The sequence below is a fragment of the Pleurodeles waltl genome, chromosome 3_1 (assembly GCF_031143425.1).
Source record: "Pleurodeles waltl isolate 20211129_DDA chromosome 3_1, aPleWal1.hap1.20221129, whole genome shotgun sequence".
In the NCBI taxonomy this organism is placed as follows: domain Eukaryota; kingdom Metazoa; phylum Chordata; class Amphibia; order Caudata; family Salamandridae; genus Pleurodeles; species Pleurodeles waltl.
The window spans coordinates 364465816-364488674 of record NC_090440.1 but is presented as its reverse complement, the minus strand read 5'-3'; the positions used below and the strand labels follow the sequence as shown (position 1 = coordinate 364488674).

The 22859-nt window shown below is 45.6% G+C and overlaps 1 protein-coding gene across 1 annotated transcript in view; it reads right to left on the bottom strand.

Annotated features, from left to right (window-relative positions):
- Positions 1–22859, bottom strand: part of TRPM7 (transient receptor potential cation channel subfamily M member 7) — a 1269618-nt gene that overhangs the window by 1019786 nt on the left and 226973 nt on the right. The window contains exon 8 of the mRNA XM_069222535.1: positions 18735–18909. Coding sequence (XP_069078636.1) covers positions 18735–18909 — 175 coding nt within the window. The remainder of the gene's footprint in view (positions 1–18734; positions 18910–22859) is intronic.

The window sequence follows — 22859 nt, the reverse complement described above, 5'->3', positions numbered from 1 at the left end:
GCAATAGCCACTGTGGATAATTGATAATACCCAGTTGTCTGTGGTAATGTTTAGCCAATTGGTGTGGAACCTTTGCAGTCTTCCTCCCACAAGTGAGGTGTGGATTGGAAGGGAATGGAACAAGTCACTGTTTACTTTGTTGTGAGGCTTGTTTAGGTGTTTGATATTTCCCTCTGCCTCTGGGGTACTGGCCCCTATATGTGCTCTTAAAACCACCTAGTTGGTATTGAGGTTGGTAGGCCGGCTTTGGCTGTGATGTGGATGTGTCTGCAGTTTGAGCCCTAAATCCACCTCTAAACTGGGGTTTGCTAAAGGATCCCCTGTATTGTGTGGTGTATATTGCACCCATGGCTTTTGCGGTGTCTGAATCCTTACGCAATTTTTCTATTGGAGTGTCGACCTCTGGGACGAAAAGCTGTTTTTTGTTGAATGGCATATTCAACACTGCCTGTTGGATTTCCGGTTTGAATCCTGTGGATCTGAGCTATGCATGCCTCCTGATTGTTACAGCAGTGTTGATGCTTCTGGCCACTGTATCCGCTGAGTCTAGGGCAGACCTAATCTGATTGCTGGTGATGGCTTGCCCTTCCTCCGCTATCTGCTGTGCCCTCTTTTGCTGTTCTTTGGGGAGATGCTGAATTATATCTTTCACCTTGTCCCAATGGGCCCTGTTATATCTAGCCAACAATGCCTGTGAGTTGGCTATTCTCCATTGGTTGGGCACCCTCTTACCTGCAGCATCAAACTTCCTACTTTCTTTGTCTGGTGGGGGTGCATCACCTGACGACTGTGAGTTTGCCCTCTTCCTGGCAGCGCTTACCACTACTGAGTCTGGAGGGAGTTGCTGAGTAATATAGGCAGCGTCAGAAGGGGTGGCTTGTATTTCTTTTATACTCTAGGAGTAATTATTCTTGCTTTTACAGGCTCGCTAAATATTTGATCAGCATGCTTTAGCATGCCGGGGAGCATAGGGAGCGACTGGTATGTTGCATGTGTGGAGGAGAGTGTATTAAACAAACAATCGTCCTCCAATGGTTCAGTGTGCATGCTGACACTATGGTATGCTGCCACCCTAGCTAGCACTTGATTGTAGTCTGTACTGGTGAAGGCTTAGAGAGATAGCAATCAGGGTCATTGTCGGGAATGGGGTCCGGGTCAAAGATCCCATGGGTCCACATTGTCTTGCTACGAGTCAAATGAATGTGATGGTGACTGCATTGGTGTAGGACTGATATGCAGGTGTGGACAGGGAGGTGGAGACTGAGGAGGAGAAAAATGAGGAGGTGGAGATCTCTCCTTTGTTTTTGGCACTTTAGCTGGAGGCTGTGTAGTGTCCAATTCCTCCTGAAAGGCTAATTTCCTCTTAGGTTTTAGTGGAGGTGCTGTTAAAATTCTGCCAGTTTCTTTATGGATATGAATCCTGGCTTGCCTTTCATCCATTACTTCCATTATTGGCTGTATTTGGGAGTCCTCCTCAGTAGTTTTATGGTTTTCTTTAAGTGTTTTTGAAAGTCCATGCTCCTCAGTATTACCAGCTCTTTTTGGCTCCGAAGCTGGGTTTTTCAGTTTCGAAAAGGATGGCGTTGTGGATGGTCTCGGCTCCGAAAAAGATTTTCAACACTTGGAAGAGCGCTGTTTGCTCAATTCGGAGACGGAGCTTCGGCTCGACTCTGATGGCTTCAGAGGAGTTGCCTTTTTCGGTGCCGAACTGGTGGTTTGGTCACCAGGTGTCTTCTTACGGGCTGAGCCATGACCTTCCGGCAGTGGCGTCCCCAAGGCCTTATGTTTCGGCTTAGATGGTACAGGGGCAGGCGTACTCACGTTCTGTCCTGCCGTGGCCAGTCTTTCCTCCTCAGAATACTGGTCGGAGTCAGATCCTCGAACGGAGACTGCGGTCTGCATGATCTCTTCCTCTTCAACGTTGAGATGTTCTGAGCTTTTTGACGCCATCTCGAGCCTTTGTGCTCTTCTGTCCCGAAGTGTCTCTTTTGACCGGAAGTATCTGCAGGCCTTGCAATTTTCTTCCCGATGGTCCAGGGAAAGGCAAAGATGACAGACGAGGTATTGGTCTGTATAAGGGAATTTAGCGTGGCACCGAGGACAGAATCGGAATAGAGTCCGATCCATGAGGCTTCCATGCGGTCAGCCTGACCAGGCCTGAGATGGGCGCATGCGCGTCCCAAAGGACGAGTAGAGATGTTTGTTCCGCGGTACTGAAGTGTCGATAGAAGGTTTAACGCGATTGAAACAATACCTACGAGAAATGAAGCGTTTTCAAGGTTTTCCAAATCGAACGATCAGAGCGAAAGGAAACCCGTCCGAACCCGACGGCGGAAAGAAAATCTAACAAGGAGTCGATGGCCATGTGCAATGGAGCCGAAGAGGAGGAGTCACTCGATCCCGTGACTCGAAAACACTTCTTCGAAGAAAAACAACTTGGAACACTCCGAGGCCAACACTAGATGGCAAAAGTATGCATAGCATGTGTATCTGCAGCTACACATGCCATGAAACATATATATATATATATATATTTATATATATTTTCTTAAGCAATAATGAATTACAACAGACCATATTATGAATTAAGATATAAAAGAAGCAATAAAACACCTATATGAACAGAGGCTTACCTTAATGGAAGGGATGAATTAAACACCATCTGCCCTACAGCTGTATCACTTTGGTGTGCCAGTTCGAGGCAGCAGTGCTGCATGAAAGTGTGGGTGCTCTTCCATGATGCAGCATGGTATATCTTTTCCAACGGGACACCAGCAAACACAGCAATCGAGGTAGCCACTGCTCTTGTTGAGTGTGCCTTAGTCTTAACTGTGAGTAGTTTGACAGCTTTTGAATAGCAAAACTGGGTGGAACCAGAAATCCATCTCATGATAGTTGCTTTTGTGACTGAAGCTCCTCGTTTTGAAGGACCATACAACACTAAAAGTTGATCAGTCTTCCAAATTTGTTTAGTACATTACAAATAAAATTTAAAACATCGTTAAATGTCTAGAGTATGGAGAGACCAGCTGGTGAGGAGGGATTTAGAAAAAAGGTATTAAGTATCACAGGTTAGTTGAGATGCAATTGAGATGGATACTTGGGAATGGATCTTGCATTTGTTCCAAGAAGTACCTAGCCCTCAGTGAACAATAGTAAAGATTGTTGTGTTGTGAAAGCTTGAAATTCTCTGGCTCTTCTGGCGGACACGAGAGCCAACAATAATGCGACCTTCCAAGTAAGTATCTTCAGTTCTGCCTTGTGGATTGCTTCTAACTGTTGTTTCATAAGCTGGGAAAGAAACATATTGAGATGCCATTTTGGAGGAAGAGCTGGTATTAGGGGAAAAGCTCTGAATAGCCCCTTCATGAACTCTTTGACAATTCTTGTAGAGCAGAACGATAAAGACTGCAAAAAATGTCTGTATCTTGAAATCGCAGTGAGATTAACCTTGACAGACGCACGCACTAATCCTGATCTAGCAAGTGAAAGGAGATAAGGGAGAATCTGCTCCAGTTATGCTTCCGGTGGATGGAGATTTCAATTTGTATGTTTTGTTAGTGGATTCAGCTCTTAAGTAAGATATCTCTACAGTCTTGAGGAATGTCTAGGTCTTTGAATTTGTTGAATTCAGGAGCCAAGCATACAACTGAATCAGAATGCAGGATCTGGCCTTTGTTCATGGTTACCAGTGCTTACATTGCTGGGAGTTGAATGGGTTCGGATTCAGAGAGCAGAAGGAGCTCCGTGAGCCAATGCTGTTGGGGGCCACCATTAAGCAATGAGGATCAGCTGGCATGGTTCCCTTTTCATTTACATGAGAAGCCTGGGAATGAGAGAAAATGGGGGAAAAGCAAATGCTTAGATCCCTAACCATTTGATCGAAAACACATTCCCCTGTGACCTTCTGAGGTTCCTAACTTGCGTAGAACCTGCATTTTCTATTTTCCTGAGAGATGAAGAGATCTAAGCTTGGTTTGCCCCATTGTCAGAATATGATGTTGAGAAATGGTTGACTGAGCTCCCATTCATGACATGATCGACTGGTTCTGCTCAAGGTGTCTGCTAGATTATTGCTTATCCCATGCAGATTTTCTGCTCTCATTGATATCTGTTGTAGTAAAGACCATTTACATATTCTTTGCGCCTCCAGAGACAAAATGTGAGACCTTCTACCCCCCCCCCTTCCTGTAGAGGTAATGCATGCTGGTGGTATTATCTGTCCCTATTAATATGGATGACCCTTGTATTCTTGGTAGGAAGGACTGAAGGGCTAGAAAAACTGCTCTCAATTACAGGAAGATTATGTGCATCTTGGATAGTGAAAGATTCCATCTGCTACTTATTTGGAGGTCTTGAAGATGGGCTTCCCTGCCGTCTAGAGACAAGTCTGTGACGATTATGTATTCGGGAATTACAGACAGGAATATTATACCTGATGAGAGATTCTTGTAGGATTACTACTGAGGAAACGCCTTTCTCATAACTGATGTGATTTGAATGAGATCGTCAAATGAACTGGTCACTTGGACCCATTGCTTGTCCAACTCTTCTCAAATGGGTCTCATTCTAAGACCAGCATAGGGCACCAAAAGAATGGTTGATGACATCATGCTGAGAAACGACTTGGAGACGAACAGAAGTGAACTCTCTTTTGGAACAATCGTGAGTCAACAACATGATGTGACTTTGCCTCTTTGTGGACAAGAATGTGGTGTCCTGTACCATATCCAGGGTTGCTCTGAGAAAGGTTATCCATTTTGAGGGTGAAAGGAAAGACTTTTGGTAGTTAACGTGAGTCCCAGGGATTGAAACAATCGGAGGCAGATTGTTGTAGCCTCCGACACCTGATCAAAGGATGGTGCCTTTATAAGCCCACGGTCGAGGTGCGGAAGCAGGGCGCTGATCTTAGATCAAAGGGAAGAACTTTGAATTGATATTGAGTGCCTGCTACAGTAAAGCGAAGGAACTTTCGACGTCTGGGATGGCTAGAGAGACCTGTAAGTATGCATCCTCCAAATCCAGGCTGGCCATATAATCTGTGATTAAGGAGTTATAATATCGCTTGGAAGAGGAACAAAACAAAAGGATTTTTTTTCTGCAGGTACTTGTTGAGTTTTTTGGGATTCAGAATGGGGCGCCATTGTCCAGATTTTTTTTTCAGTAGGAAAATGCAAGAATAGAAGCTCATTACCTTCTAACAGTTTGGGACTTTTTCTATGGCACCTTTGATCAGCATGGCTAGCGCCTCCTTCCTGAGCAGGTGGGGATGGGGTGAAGGTGTTGTGAACTCCAGAGTGAGGCCATACCTAAGATAAGGGCAAGGACCCATCTGTTGGTGGTGATATACCTGTTCATAATAGTCAGCCTACTTCTCCTCATGATATTTTACGTGTAGTTGTGATGGGCTTTCAGCTGGTCCAAAGGGTCCATCATTGTCATCAGATTCTTCTCAAAAAGGTGATGAAGAGGAGACCTGTGTAGTATCTTGCAGAAAATGTCTCCTCAATGGTGGAAAATCCGGCATGAGGAGTAGCACTGATGGTTTCTTTGGTTTTGTTAATGGTGCCGTCAACGAGGCCTTCATCAACGGTGCCATCAACAGTGGCATTGCTGTTGTGATGGTCATTGATAAGGTCATCCTGAATGCTGTCGACGAGGTGGTCATCGTCAACTGGGTAGAAGTATCCTTCATCAGTGATTTTATTTTTGTGGGCGTCGACAATGGTTTCAACAGAGTTCCCAACGTCGGCAAGGGCTTCATGGATAGTTTGAGGTTAACCAATGCAGTTTCTGAGAAGGATTTCAAAGGCTTTAAAGCCAAGGGAGAAAATGGAACTGAAAGCTCAGAGTTTACCTCAGAAGCAAAAGTATTTTGTTTTCCTTTCTGTGAGGAAATTTTAGAAGACTCATTGTGTGTCTTTTTAAAGGTTTTTTTATGTCCTTCTGGTGACCCCTAGAACTTTTCACTCTTCTTAGATATTTACTGTAAGGTGGTGGAACTCTCACTGCCTTCCCCCTCAGAGACAACAATAGTCTTAGTCTTAAGTTTTGGAAGCCACAATAAGAACTTCCCCTCTCTATCCTTGAGGGTTTTCGATGAAAGTGTTCTAAAGTTTTGCAGTCCTTTACCTTGCGGTGTGGATTCAGGCAATAAATGCAGTCTTTATGAGGATCTTAGGAATACAGCCTATCCTTACCACTAGATTCAGATGGCCTGAATAGCCCTTTCTTCGAAGTTTCTGACATGGTGAGCAAAAAAGTTTGGAAATACCAAAACTGAGAAAAACTGTAGGAAACTGAGCAGAGCTCTGGGAGACTCCCTCCCACATGACGTGTAGTACATAATCTGAGGGACTCAGCCAATCTTGGGAGTGTTCTACAGGGTCCTGTCACCTGAGTGGTTGTAGTTCAAGTTTGGTCCTTTTTTTTTAAAAAGAACATAGATCGGCTATTGCATTGGCATTATAGCCTATGGTAATGTAACCTACTGCTTTATTAAGATACCATGGGACTCCCACTACGACAAAGGGGAATGATTCAAGCATGTGAATCTATGAAAGATTCAGTCCTGGAGAAACGGGGCATCCCTTTCTGTCTGTGATTCGGAAAGGAATTATCAATGGTTTGTGACAGCAACTGCTGTTGCAAACTATTCATCAGTTACCGACCCGCAAGTCTGAGTTGCTACTGATTCATAAATTGAAAGCCGTCCAAAGTGGAAATTGAGTAAGCGACCTCCTGATGATGTAAAAAAACATTACTTTTTTTTTTGTGCTGAAATTTAATGGAGAAGGATTCGCCTTAAAAAACTGTTTGAGTAAGCTAACACGATTAGCAGTCTACTGTTTCTTTCGTGCCTCCATCATTGCATTTGCAACCAATCACTGGGGTTTGTAAACTGTGGCCTGTCTAATTAATATTCATAAAACAGTTTGTTAAGTCATCTCCATACCATTTATTGGCGTGGTCATTCAGAGAATCAGTCTTATGTTTACTAAGGATGAGCAACCTTTGTAATGGGTAAATGGCATTCTTTGTAGGGGTGTGGTGACCCTGTGCTTAGTTTCTTTAAAAACGTATAATAATAAATGAACTAAGTGTTAATGCAATTTTCCTTGAGATGTTGCAAATGCCCACTTGCACGTTTCAACGTTCCAGACCTGCCACTGGCATTTCTTCTACCAATGGAGCTGCCTACGTTGCAAAGCTTGTGAGTCAGCCTTTTTGAAAGATGGCAGGAGGTGGGGGAGTTCTACCACAGAATATTTTTAAGAAACAGTAAAGCTATACAAAGTTATACAGTTCTAATCTAAAAGAACATTTGTGATACATCAGTTCGATGCATCAGTTTACATACATGCTTTCATTTTACAAACCCTAACTAAATTCCACCAAACCAAAGCCCATCACTAACAGGAAATAAAACACGTTTTCCCCCTGAAACACCAGCTTTTTATTTTCAGTAAGTGTACATTTGGTGCCAAAATATCAATTGAGCATCGAGTACTCACAAGTAATACTGTTGCATATGAAAAATATGCCTTTTATGCTAATTTACTAACATCTCAAGGATGAGCATAATATGCCAGGAATGACCACAATTATGCTAGATTATCCAAAGGTGAGTAACACCTAGCCTGAATACGCACAATTGGCAAGGATGTACTACATTTGGAACAAAGACTGCCAGCTGGCATTATTCCCAACTTACGACAAACATTACCACTATCATGCCACAACCACTAAAACCATAATTAGCAGCATGTCAGGGCGCACACAACATAAAAAGATGATGCGTGGAGTGCTTAAACATTTCAAACACTCACCCCAGTCACAGATCTGGGTTAGATCCATCGTTCTTTTGCTTACAATGTCATCACAGTTTGGACCCAGCTATATGCAAATCAGTCTTGTCACTGCTCTCCAGGGACACAGTCCATTCTGAACTGCCAGGTCAGGTTCTCCCTGTACCGGAAACAAGCATCCTGGAACCAGTTTCAGGGTACCACCGCTCTTCGGCCAGGCTAGCTTGAATCCAGTGGCACAGCGAGCAAGGGACTCAAGTCTGGACATACCCTGGCCAAATTACAGCAATTTTAGCAACACAAAGTAATGATGGACTGAGCGCTGAAACTTTTAAAACACTCACCCCCAGTCACAGATCTGGGTTAGATCCGTTGTCCTTTTGCTCACCCAGACGCGGGTCCTGTGCTCACTGTGCCACTGGATTCAAGCTAGCATGAGTGATAAGGGGTGATACCGTGAAACCGGTTCATGGATGCTTATTTCAGTCCAGGAAGGACGTGGTCTGGTAGTTTCAACTGGACTGTACCCATGAGGAGCAGAGGCAAGACTAATTTGCATATGGCTGAGTACAAACAGGGATCTGTGACGGGGGGGGGGGGGAATGTCTGCACTGTTCAGCATTCTGCCCATCATCTGTTCTTTGTGATTTAGGGCACACACAATATGCCAGGAATTGTTAAAGAAATATCGAAAGGCTGAACAATCTCATGCACCCAAAGCCGTATACACTTCATTGAAAGAATGACGAATAGGAGGAGTTTACCCATGTCTATTTTCTGCTAAGGTTTCTCAGACTCCTTTCACTCTCAGGGCTTATGGTAATGCAATCACCACCTCTCCCTGGACAGTCATGGTCTGAGAACTTCATGTACACACAACAGTCTTATCGGGAAGAGTCATGGGTGCCAACGAGCCATGCTTTAAGGATGGCTTCAGAGCCAGACAGTAGGCAAGGATACGTAGACTCAATGAGTTTGGTGCTGGTCTCCCATTGCTCGGAGTGGTACAGGAAGGGCAAAGGCAGGTTTCTTGGTCTCAGCTGTAGCTTTGGAGATGAGGTGGGCTTTGGCAATCTGATTCCAGATGCAGTGTTAATGGGCTCATGCCAGGGATGACGCTCGGTCCCCTCCCTCTTCATCTTTCTCCTTTGGTCTTAATTTGGCTGGGAACTTTCTCTCACTTTCATTCCCTTGTCCAACTTCAATGCTTTTCCTCTCATGCCCGGTTTCCTTCTCATATTCCCATCTTTCACCACACTCTTTCCCTTTCTCTTTATTACACTTTTCCTCCCCATCATTTATCTTGTTTTCTATTCAACTTCTGACATGCCTTTTTGTTTTCGAATCATTGAACCACTCCTGAAGAGGTCAGACATAAAAACTGACATTTGAAATGAAGGGCATACATAATGCCATATAAACCAGGAGGAAAGGCACCTGTCCGAATGTTTAATTACACGCCATCTGCAGGCAATGCATTTGTGCCGGATAGATAGAAACTTATTCTACAAAGTAATCAGGGACGTTCATTGCATCAGACTGTGCTCTGTATCACCGCACTGGGCAGAAGTGAATAGTGAACTGGCTGCACTTATTTGATAACCTACAGCCTACAATAGCCTATTGATATTTACAAGTGCCCAAATACTAACAAAAACTGGATCTGAAGGAGCCAGTCAATCAAGGTATGGCAGAAACAAAAGGACATTTTTAGATTCAACTTGACAATACAGCTGTGGTCAGACATTATGTGATCAACCTTAAAAAAGGGTTTTAAGAAGCACTATCGTGGTGGGAGTGGGAGAGGTAAGAGGGTTTGAATGGGACTTGTCTCCACCCACAAGCTAGTAGTCAGGAGTGCATGTTTGCTTGGGCAGAAGCTCATCGCTTCCACAAAATAAGTGCTTGCTTTTGTGATCACTATTACATTGTGTATCCAGTTGTTTGAGCCAGCAACAATATGGCTGCCTAGAGAAATCTTATTAAGATGCATGCAATATCAAGCTTACAATAGGATGGAGGTTGAACTTTCAGGGGGGATGCAAATCTCACTGCAATGCTGTTAACGTGTCTTTAAAAAACACAATATTTAAGTGGTTTCTTTTTCTATGGCAGCAGCACAGATGGGAAGAGGGCAGTCATAAGAAATATATCACTTTTCCAGTCCTACCCCTTCCAATCATTACCTTTAGATGTCAGGGTGCAATTGTGTGTTTGAGAAGAGTATTGGGGGGCCTACTGCAACTCCATGCATTTTACCTATTTGTCTCTGTTGCAAAACCTCATACCCACCCCTCAATCCCTCACTCCTTTTTCATGTTTCAAATTACTGCTCATTCTGCAGTACAGATAGTGTAAAACTGTGAGTTCCCCTGACAATCTTGCTTAAAAGTTATTTAATCCAGCGTCAAGGTACTGACAGGTAGCTACTACAGTTTAAGAAGAGGTACTATTTTGTATTTACAAATAGTGTGTTGTGTGGGAATATGGCATGCAAGGAAACAATGTCTTTCCTAGGACATCTTTGAGGTTGTGACCTTGAGGTAGCACATTATACCCCATTAGCGAACCATTCCTATTATGAACATAAATACTTTTTCATTAATTTTCTCACCCATAAATGCATAACCAGGACTTTTGGAACATACAAATGAAACATGTTTCATGTATAGAACGTGGCATTTTACTCTCTTTTATCACTGGATAAGAAGAGTAATAGACTATAGGAAACAAGCTGCCAAGTGTGCCTGTCTCATTGAGATTCCTTTCAGATTCCAGTAAGTATGGAGAAATCAGAGGGCGTGGCCTGAGGCCGATGGAGCAGCACACGTAAAGCGGAGCTCCCGGCGGTCTCCAACCATAATACACTTATCCTGTCTCCCCAGCCCCCGATCTTCGCGGTGAAGGACCCGAATAATGTGGCAGAACTCCTGGGGCATCAATGAAACTGTGCAGCAGGGAGTTCGAGCAGCCGTAGATGCGAGGACGGCCCAGGGCCATGAAGAGGGACCGGTAGACAAGATGGTGGCACGGGTGAAACACAGTAGATGAGCCCGAGACGGGGGCGAAGGGGCTGGGCTCACCCGGCTGCTTTGCCGCGAGGACTTGCTGGCAGAACGGAGGAGCCGGTCTGAGCCTGCGTCTGGAGCTGCCGGGTCCGGACGAGTGAACGGTGGGACGGGTGCGTGCCCCTTGTGGACACAGGGGTGCCGCCCCTGCAATGCGGCTCCGGGCCTACGGCAGGGGTTGGGAGCCCTGGAAATATCCCCTGACCCTTGCCTTGTGTAGGAGGGAAGAAAGAAGGGACTGGACAGCCCTGAACTAAAGGTGCGGCGGGGGCCTTAATCCCGAGGCTAGCGCTGAGATCTGGTCGCGATATCTGTGAGAGTGCTGGAGAGCGACGGCCCCCCCCCCGGAGCCTGGCGAGTAAGAAGCCGTAACAGCAGGGCTGCCGAGGGCCCGTAGGGGTGGGGTGCTGACTAGGCCCCCCCCCGACAAGGAGACTGGGCATGTCGCCTGGAGACCAGTCCCTGAAAAATAAAGCCGGGCCCGGGTGGCCAGTTCGGTCACGCCCAACCGACAGCTAGACACTGGGACGGTCTCGGTAATGCATGCTGGTGAAACGGACCCCGGGGGAGCAGTCAGAGCGGAGGCAGGGTGGGCCTCAGCCCTGAGAAAAGGAGAAAGCTGCCAAAAAAAAGAAGCGAGATGGTCCAAGGGGAGGAAAGTGGCTCCCAGAAAGAATGTGGAACGGGCGACTCTGACAAAGGGAACCACGCTGGACACCCTGCTGCTGGCAATACAAGCATCCAGAAAAGCACTAGAACTCAAAATAGACACATTGTCCGTAGATCTAACGCTCCTCAGAGACGACCACAGAAGACTGACTGACAGAGTAGTCACCAACGAAAAAACACTGGAACGACTCACCCCGGAATACCAGGAGATTACCAAAACAGTGACTTCAATGACATCACGGATCAAAACCCTAGAAGCACGTGCGGAAGACGCTGAAAATAGGGCACAGAGAAGAAATCTACACCTGGTAGGTTTCCCTGAGAAGGCAGAACAAGAGGCACTAGATATGGAAACATACTTGGAGCAGTGGATACGGAGAGAAGTGGCTCCAGAGGGCCTGTCGCAATACTTCGCAATAGAATGAGCTCAAAGAGTTCCCGGCCAAACTGAAGATCATCACAAAAAACAATACACTCTTCTTCACATCACCGCAGCAAGCGCAAGAATGGCTAGACACGTTGGGGACAACAGAGAGAGAAAACCAGGGCGGAACGGCTGGGACACAGGTGGGAACATCGCAGAAAGAAAGGGCAACGCCTCACAGACGCCAGGCAATACAGGAGAGGCGAGAGGCGGTAAAAGCCATTGCATCCTTGGGACAGAGGGGCTCCTCCTCCCCGCGCCCAGAGACTCAATCAGACCGGGAATCACTGTCCGGTGATACCTCCTGCTCATCACCAGACCCCACTGACAACTTCCCAAGAATCACCCCGGGGACGTCCGACGAGATCATTTGAAGGGCAGTAGTATTTACCACACATCCAGAAGGAACAAATAAAGAGGCGGGCCTCTAAAGAAAGATGCTGTCTGGGATCGGGACCGCCGCAGACCTGCAGAACTCGATGAGCCATGGTAACGCCAGCACACAGAGAAACTAAATAACAGACTGTACAACCTTGAAGTCCAGCCGCCACACAACAACCGCAAGTAACGTTGGGGAACCGGGGGGAAAGACATGAAATCAAACGATCTAGGTATGGGAGGGGGCCGACGGGTCCAGCACATGGGTCTTGCCTCGACCCCACACACAAAGTTTATGGAGTTGGTGAAAGTTTGGACGGGGATAGTTACAAAACCAGTCCTGGGGAGAGGGAGTTGGGATAGTAAAAGAATTGTTATGTTAATAGTTAATATGTTTAATGCAGGGGGATCAGCTCCAGGTCATGCGTCCAGACGGCCGGACCCATGGTCATTGTCATACACGAAATGGATATACAAAGGCGGCATTAACTGCAAACTACACACACCCATTGACTATGAATAGATCATTAGAATACAAGTTTCTCATCTGGAACGGTAGGGTCTTGAACAGCATACATAAGCGTTATAAAGTTTACAACCAGCTCAAAAGGCGAGGAATACACATAGCAATTCTACAAGAACCACACCTCATGCAAAAAGAGTTCACAGCGCTATCGAAAAGATGGAGAGGTCAATTGTACGCCACAGAATATTCAGCATATGCACGGGGGTCCAGATATGGGTGCGACCAGAGGTCCCATTCCAAAAAACTGAAGCATTCATAGACAGAAGGACGTTACGTCCTGGTGACAGGTCGGCTAGGGGGACGGGACGTCACACTGGGAGGTTACTGACGCCTCTAACTAAGACCAGAACACCTTCCTACATACAATCTCAAACAAATGGGTACCACATTTAACCCAGGCAACAATTGTGGGATGCGACTTCAATTGTATCGCAAACACCGAGCTAGACAGATCCCACCCACCTCTTGAGTGCTCCCCTGTACTTAGGACAGCCAAGGGCTTCACTGACTGGCAAAGGGACTGGGGTCTGATAGACTCATGGAGGCACCTCCATCCGAAAGAGAGGGACTTCTCTTTCTATTCGCCCATACATAACCTAGAAGTCCGACTAGATGTCTTCTTGACCTCCCCGGAACGTGAACTGCACAGTACGAAGTGCGGAATATCTTTGCCGCACAATATCTGACCACAACCTGCTACTGCTTACATTAAACTGGAAGAGAGAACGCCCCCAGATACCAGACTGGCGACTCAATGTAGAATCTCTAGAAGACAGTGCCTTCCGGCAAACTATTAGAGACACAATCAAGGAATACTTTGCACATAATCATGGCTCCACATCCTCCCGAGCGCAGAAGTGTGAGGCGTTTAAGGTGACTATCAGGGGCCAGTGCTTATCCGGAATACTGGGGGTTAGGAAGTCTCTAGAGAGTGAACTCGATAAGTACGAGACAGAACTGAGAACCCTGGACCGTAACAGACCAGTTGACCCAGGACTAGCCCCTAGCATATCCGAGACTAAGAACAAAATAGCAGTAGCCCTGGAAAGACTCGGATGTTTTGATTATAAGAAATACCTTGCCAGACAGCATGCAGAAGGTGACATACCAGGGGCATTGCTGGCCTGACTTGCAGCTCCTCCAAGACAACAATTGCTGATAATGGAAATAATGGACATGACGGGAAGGAGACTATACGGACAGGGCAAGATCAATACTAGTTTCACTGCATACTACTTGGCGCTTTACGCCCCCCCGGAAACGCCCATAGAGCCTAGTCAACTGAGAAGCCTAGAAAATATCCAAACCCAGGTCCGTGGAGGGAATGATCAACAGACACTGGGAGAAGTGATAACCCCTCGGGAGGTGACCGCGGCGGTGGAGGCAATGCCAGGGGGAAGGTACCCGAGGCGGAAGTCCTACCCGCAGAATTCTATTACGCATACATAGACCTCCTGGCACCAAGACTGAGTGATCTCTATATAGAAGCGCTCGAGACCGGAAACCTATTCTGGTCCACGAGCGAAGCCATTGTGGTCCCGCTGCCAAAACAGGGTCGCCCACCCACAGATGTACACTCATTTCGCCCCCTTTCCATGCTTAGTATGGATTAAAAAATACTAAATCGCATCCTTGCCACAAGATTATTGCCCCACATAGAAAAATTGATCCACCCCGACCAGATAGGTTTCATCCCAAATCGTAGTACTGCCATTAACATAAGGAGATTCATCAAGATAATGCATTCGGGGTCTCCAAACCTCAACACAGCAGCAATAATAGTGGTAGATATCGAAAAAGCATTCAACAGTCTCAGATGGGATTATCTAGAGACAATAATGAAACAGATGGGTGTGGGCCAGGGGTTCCTCAGATGGACGAAGCTGTTATATTCATCCCCCACAGCACATGTTCGCACGGGTCGAACAATTTCGAGCTCGTACAGTATTGGTAGGGACACAAGACCAGGGTGCTCGCTATCGCCATTGCTTTTTGCCATTGCAATGGAGCCACTGGCACGGCTGGCCAGAATACTACGAAGGACAAACCGTAGGGGATCAGACGCACTGGATCGCTCTGTACGCGGACGACATGCTAATATTCCTGAGGGATCCAAACAGGGACCTATCAGGAGCCATGATTTTGCTGGAGCAGTTTGGCGATATGTCTGGCCTGTGCATCAACTGGCAGAAATCCCTCCTCTTCCCTCTACAGAAAGGGACACCCCAAATTATAAAGTACTGCAGCCTGGGTTGGTCCTCGACCACCTTCTGCTACCTAGGTGCCAAGATATATCATGACCTGAGGGACCTTTTAGAGGGCAACGTGAATAGTGCGATCCAGAAACTGAGGGCAGATGCCATTTCTGGGAGACACTGCCTCTGTCGGTGGCAGGCCGGGTAGCCCTGGTGAAGATGGTGGCTCTGCCGAGTCTGCTGTATAGCTTCTCGACTTCACCCGTATTGATCCCCTGCTCAACCTTCGGAGAAATGAACTCTATCCTCACAAGCCTTATCTGGGATCAGACAGGTCCTGCACAAACTCCAGAGACCAACGGGGGTGGTGGTTTGGCGGCCCCAGACATGGAGTTATATTACCTAGCGGCCCAGCTTCAATGGCTTGCTACAGAATGGCACGCAACTTCTTTGGGATACTGGGATACTCCTCACCCCTGGGGGAAAGCGGGAGGTGATCTCGCTAGACCTTCAGATGATGAGTACCTGTTGGAAACGCAGCCTGCAGCGCACACGAACCACATCCCCATACTCACATAACCTTCCGTTGGACTGCCTGACAGGGCTTCCTGGGGGGAAAGCTATTGTGGGGATCACACAGTTAGACATTTGGTGTCACAATAGTGGGGGACCTCTTTAGAGATGGAGAACTGATGACATATGAAGACACCAGGGATGTTCCTCATTCACAGATCACTAACAACAATACTACAGCGACACTGGAAACAAGGATCACGGCAACCCCCCACACACCCTGGATGCCAAACCATCTGCACAATAGGGGGAGAAGTGTAGGGCATTAAAACATTACTGGGATGAGGTCTTCCATAACATCACAACAGTGACGAACAGGAGGCTCAGGTCTACTCCAATGGTGGCACTATTAGGGGGTTTCCCCAGACCCCACCCGAAGAAAATCACAAATGAATACATAGATCTAGCACTGATCTTGGCAAAGAGGGAGATTACAATGCACTGGAAGGACACCAGAGGCTCACAGACACAAAGGTGGCGGGACACACTAATCAAGTGGGCAGAAAGCAGAGGGTAAGGTTTTACACCAAGAAGTGGCAAAAGGGCCGGGAATGTGGGCGGGGCGCAGCAGTGGGATCACCTGCTTGATTGCTTGAAAAACCCAAAAATTTAACCCCGGGAACAAAGCGCATCTTCAGAGTAGTCAGATGCAGCTGAGGAGCAACAGCAATAACACATATAAATACACATGCCGAGCCATGCAACCACTGGCCGTGATTCAGAATGACAGTGTCCAGATGAGACGATGTACCAGGAACAGAGCTGAGACAGGGATATGGAGCTGGGGGAGGGAGGTGGGGGGGCAAGTTGATTAACAATGGTTTGTTGACAAAACATTAATAAAAATATATATTTTTTTTTAAAGTATGGAGAAATCAATTTTAATTTCCCAACAAACAAAATCCATTACTGGTCCTTCCAATCACGTTCACAAAAAATCTTATTTTAGACCCCAAATAAAAGCAATACCCCTTTCTTGCAAATATGAGTTAAATGTATATACACTGCAGGCAAACCTGAATATTTCTCCCAAGTTACCATAATATTTATAACATTTAAAGGAAACGCATACTGTCAGAATGTTTCTTGTGTGCAAAAACACAAGTAGTAAGTATTCCCTTATAATATGCACATGTGCCTGGCCCAGGAATACAGGTGTTGAAAGAGTTCTCGGAGGACATTTAGTTTCTCTCTTTCCCTTGCAGCCCAGGTTCCACTTAGCATTCCCTATATAAGCAGTGGCCCTTTGGGTACTCCATTTCTTCACTAGGCGCACACCCACATTGTCTCCCTTCTCATAAATTATCTACCCACGTTTCAAAAGACTAGTTTTGCCCAGTTTCTTCCCAACATTTTCAATTGTCCTCTGATTAGTCAATCCTGCACCTCTCAACTCGAGTGCTTCTCAGCTTGTACAACGTCTCCAGTTCTTTCTGTTCCCTTGTCATTTTGTCCACTTAGAGTCTCCTTTCCCTCCGTGCTGTGACTTACATTGTTATACAGACCCCTTCAAGGAGTCCCAGTACACCAAGGGAGTAGTGTCTTTATCTAAATTGAGCTTGAAATAATATTTAATCTCTTGTATCATCTTCACTCTGTAACTTTGTCCATAATATCTAACTGTTTCCGGGTTCCCTCTCTAGGACATCTCCATTCAACTCAACAAAAGCATTACCTGAAATAAAAACATTAATGCTCTAAATAATGAGTGAATTATGTCAATATAGTTTATGCGGGAGCATGTATTGTGTACAACAGAGTGGAATAATGGATCCTGTGTTCAGAACACAGTGCAGGCCACATGCCTTTTAAACCTTGCTCTTTATATCTACTCTGTAATTCCCTGAATAGTACACCCAAACCTCCTATACGATTTTACCTTTCTGTCCAATAGCCGAAATGTATGTCTCTGCCAGTATCATTTCACCTCACTCCTCTTCTACCAGATTTTCTAGGATCTCTTTCAGAAGAGACTCCTGAGCTATGTTCGGGGCATACATATATATATTTGTGAGATTTACTTGTTTGTGGCATAAATCAAGAGGACTGGAAAATAGCACCCACCTTTGTACTTTAAAGATCCTGTCCCTAATAAATTGTTTGCATAGTATGGATAGGCTGCGGCACAAAACTGAATAAAGGCTGTAAGACTTGTGCACTATTGTCAAGTGGGCTTTGCGCAAGAGGTGCATTTTGGGTATGAACAGGATACCAGGATCAAGTAGCTGGACATATTCCTAAATACTCTGTCGCTTACTCTGAGAGATTAAGCTATTCACATTACGTTTACCCCATGAGTGAAAAGCAGAAGTAATCATGACAAAAATTAATCCAAATATTACTTTCATCTAGCTCCTCATTGCTACTGGACTGGAGGACACATTTATGCAAACTCTCCCTCATAGTCCACGGCAAAGAAACTATAGTCACATAGTAACCTTACCACCTAAAGAGATCACACCTTCATGGCAGCTATACCTTCCGCTATCCAGTTGGACCCTTCTCCTTTCCTTACTAACCCTCCCCCAGTGAAACAATGTTGCATTAAATAACGCTGCCAATTCCTGTTGCAACTTTTAACCCTCTGGCATACACATTTGTTTCATGGGGTTCATTGTATACATAGTATCAAGCCCATGAACAAGTCAGTATTTATTGTAAATGTCACCTCTTCTAATCAGGCTGGAATGAAGATTCAATGTTCTTCTATTTTGTACTGGCAGCATATGACGAAGACAGAGGCAAGTTAGGTATACATTTTTACTTCAAACTTATACCATTCGAGTTATGATAAATATGTTCACTAAAATGATAAATGGAGTATCTCACCAAAAGGTGCACATTACCACTTCAAATTATTAGAAGGTCTAACAACTATCAGAATTCGCCTCATGTCTCCTCCTGAATCTCACATTCACAATTAGTTATTTCCAGAGACAAAAATATCATGTAAGCCATTTTCAGATGAAAACAATATGGTGCTGCCCGATGGCCAGACACTTATTTAAACTGTATTATAAAAATGTCTGCTTTATTCATAAATTGCTCTCATCTTCCAATAAAAACAATTAAAACAAATATCATCTGACTTACCCTCCTTCTTCTGTTTGCTTGTGAACATAAGCCAATATGTCCGCTGCTCTTCCAGTTCCTTCACAAACTACCACTGGCACTGGGGGACTTTCCTGAAGATATTCCAGCACAGTGAGGATAACATTTGGCCCACCTTCAAATACAAGCGCCACGACAGGAACACCTTGGCCAATTCCTTGAATTTTTTTTTAAAAAAAGTTGTTTTATAAATACATTTGGAAGGAAAACAGTGCAGACTGCTTGCGATGTATGGAACTGAACAAATAATGAATACAAATTAAGAAGAAAGTAGTCTACTTTTTTTGCAAACCGCTTCCGCAATTACAGAATCAATGAAATTTCTTGCACAAGACCTGCAAAAGTAAATATGTTAGCAGTATGCAAACTGCATATATAGATACATAGGTGTAAATCCATATAGTCTTATGAAAAGATTAATGACAGCTGAATTTTTAGCTCACAACCAAGTTTTAGGACACTTCACCATGTAAAATGTCCATAAAAGTGCAGAGTCAACATGATTCCCAAAGTAAGTACACCCATATACTTTTTTGTTTGCTTTTCAAGTTGCGCTGCCGTTCTCCATAGCTGTTTGTTGTAATCCAGAAAAAGGAGCTTTTTCTTATTGGTACATAGGGGTAGGTAATGAACCAGATTGGAAGCTATGATTAGCTTTCAATTAATAGTCCTACTTTCATGTTTACTGATTTCCTTGGTACATTTGAGCTCCAACCTACAAGACAGTACAGCTATCTGGTTAGTTAAAGACAAATTGTCGGTTTACCAAGAACATAAAGGGGCTTGCATCCAACCCACTGCTGAAAATTGGTTGGTTTTTCTCTCAGTCACTTGCTTGCTTCTTATTTGTGCCCCAGGTTGTCAATCTTATGTTTGCCCTTCCCCTGGAGCATTGCCTCTTTTCAGTCTTTTTTGATTGGCTGCCTTTGTTGATTCCACTGGTTGCTTTTCAAGTACTACTTTTCTCTTTTTTGGTTTAACACTATACACTATGCTTTAAGCACATAAGAGTCAATGCATTTTCCACCTGTCTACCTCCTGTACTTCTCTTCCCCTGCACTCTGTTTTTTAGTTTTTTTACATTGAGCTCAACATAGAGTTCTTTTTGGATCCAAACAGTGGAGTCTCTCCTTTTCCTCAGAAGGATGAGGTGGAGCAAAGAATGTAGGCAACCTGATGTTTTGGCAGACGTGAAAAGAGGTCACATCTTTGGAAGGAAGGAGGCACGAGTCCGTAGAACCATTATGTCTGGATATATGCTGTACAGAGGATTAACTGAAAGAGCTCACCTGACCCTTGTGGCTGATGTAATGGCCACTAAGAAGGTCATCTTGAGCATGAGGAGTCTGAGCGGACCGCTATGAAGGGGTTCGAATGGGGAGCCTATGAGAAATGCTTGGACCAAATTAAGCTCCTATTGAGGCATGATGAAAGGGATAGGAGGGAAGAAATGTTGCAAGCCCTTAAGAAAACGTGTCATAAAGGGTAACAAACAGGGCTGATCTGGCAAGCACAAGAAAGGTGATATGGCTGAAATGGCTGAAAGGTAACCTTGGCAATGCCGGGCTGAAAGCAGCACAAACAATAATGCTGTCAAGAAGGGGCCCAAAAGTGGGTCGACATGTCAGGAGGAGCATCAAGCCATAAATCTGTCCCAACGGCAGGCATAGAAGTCTTTGTTGAGAGATGCCTGCCTGCCAAGATGACATCACAAATCTTGGAAGGCAGATTAAAGGCATTCAACTTTTGCCCTGCACTCTTCATGCTTGAAGGTGGAGTTTGCATAGGCTTGGGGGCAGAACCCTGCCCTGTCCTGCTGCAGAGGCAGCCTGATCAGAGGATAGATACTCATGCTCAGGAGTTTAGCGTACCAAAGTTTCCTTGCCCAGTCTGAAGCCAGTAACATGACTTAGGCCCAGTTGTTCCTGATCTTTTTGACTAACTCAAGACAGGTGCTGTATTGTCAGAAAGCTGTAAAAGAATCCAAGATTACAATGTCAGTGTAACATGTCCCCAAGAGAGAGACGCTTTGAAAACTCCAATGCACAAAAGAGCTTATATTGCATATTCACAGCTGCGGAAAATACATCGACAAGTTTTTCTCCATTTTTGGAAGAGACCTTGCACCACCTACAGGTGTAAACACCATTTGTGATCTAAAAGGCATCAGTAGCTGACTTTGTCTGCCTTGGAGTTTAGAGATCCCACCAGGTCCTGTAGGGCCAGGGAGACGTCCTGTCGCTGCAGCTGCAGCCAGATCCAGAGGTGCAGGGCCTCCTGGCACAGGGTCCACAGCCTTACTCCACCCTGTTTGTTACAATTACACATCACAGTGGTGTTGTTTGTGAACACCTGAACCAACCTTTGTTTGAAGGATTGGAGGAAGGCTATCAAAGCCAAGCAAATAGATCTCAGCTCCAAAATATTGATATGGATCTGGAGCTCCGCCGGAGACCAGAGTCCTCTGATCTCCACCTCGCCCATGTAGCCACCTCAACCCAGAATAAATGCATTGGTCACCACTGTCAGTTTGGGATGGGGAAGAAAGAGGGGACTGTGGCTGAACCAATCACAGTTTGTTAGCTACCACTGAAGATCTTTTGTAGTTTACTTTGAAATCTCAACAGGTCAGAGAGATTCACCTAATGCTGTGTCCAGTGGAACACTGGGTTCCACCGCAAAGTCCACATATATCATTGAGCGTGCTGCACCAGCAGGATGCAGGAGGCCATCCGACCCGGTAGCCTCACCAAAATCCAGGACAGAATTAGTCTCACCGAAATACAGAACAGAGGTTGAAACACAGGGATCCTGTACGCTCTGCTCTGGAAGCTAGTAGCTGAACTGCACTGTGTTCAGAATAGTTCAAATGAAAGGAAGCGCCTGAGAAGGAGTCAAGTGTACCTTCGGCATGTTGACAGTGAACCCCAGCAAATGCAAGTGGTTTGCCATAGTTTGGAGGTGCATGGCGACTGCCTGGGGAAAACCTGCCTTCAGCAGCCAGTTGTCGAGAAAGGGGAAGACTAGGACCCCTGATCTCTGAAGGCTGGCTGCAATCACCGCCACCTTTATGAACATCTGGGGGCACTGGTGAGCCCAAAGTAGAATACGGTGAACTGTTAATCCTTGTGGCCTACTGTGAACTGCTGGTGATGCCTGTGAGCATGGGTGTGCAAATAAGTGCCCTGCAAGTCCATCCCTACCATCGAGGCTCCAGGGTAGATAGAACCTGCGCCAAGGTGAGCATTTTGAACTTATCTTTTTTCAGGAAGGTGTAGAGGGGGCAAAGATCTAGTATGGGGCAAAAGTCTGTTCTTTTTTGGCACCAGAAAGGAGCAGGATTAACAACCACAACCTATTCCTGGTGCTGGCATCCACTCAGTGGCTCCTTTGTTCAAGAAAGCCTACACGTCCTGATGGAGCAAGGTGCGATATATTCCTCCGTCAGGCATTCTGGGGTTGGTGGTTTCCAAAAAGGAAGGACAAATGCTCTACACAGTTTGTATCACCCACTTGACGATAGTTATTTTGGTCCACTGGTAGAAGTGGCACCTAAAATGGCCGACAACAGAAAGGTCCTGTTGGGTGAAGGGCTCACTAAATCCTCTAGGAGGCTGTGATGGCGGGGGGCATAGGTGTGGATAGCAAGGTGGGACTGGCTCCTGCGCAGTCTGGGAATCGCAATCCCGGCTATGAAAGGCTAGGAAGCCTGCTGGGAGGGTGGGCATGGGTGGTATTGCGTACACCCATAAGAGCCTGTCACACAACCACAGAATGCAAGAAAGGACTGTCGTTATGGTCGAGAATTTAGAAAGAGACCCAGGGATCTGGCAGCAGCGTCACAGCGAAACCGCTCAACACCGTGTCACTTTTGTCGCCAAAAAGGTGGGAGCCATCGAGGGGCATGGATCAAGGATGCTTGGACATCCCAGGGAACCCACTGTACAGCAACCATGTGTGGCAGCAAAGTGCCAGCATAGATAAACTGCCCAGCGTAGGAGTCTGTGCTGTCCAGTACACACTTGACAGTGAACATAGCTGCATGCAGTCTGCCCACCAATGCTTGGTTCAGAAAAGATGGGCAGCAGCTGTGCAAGCAAGTCTCAT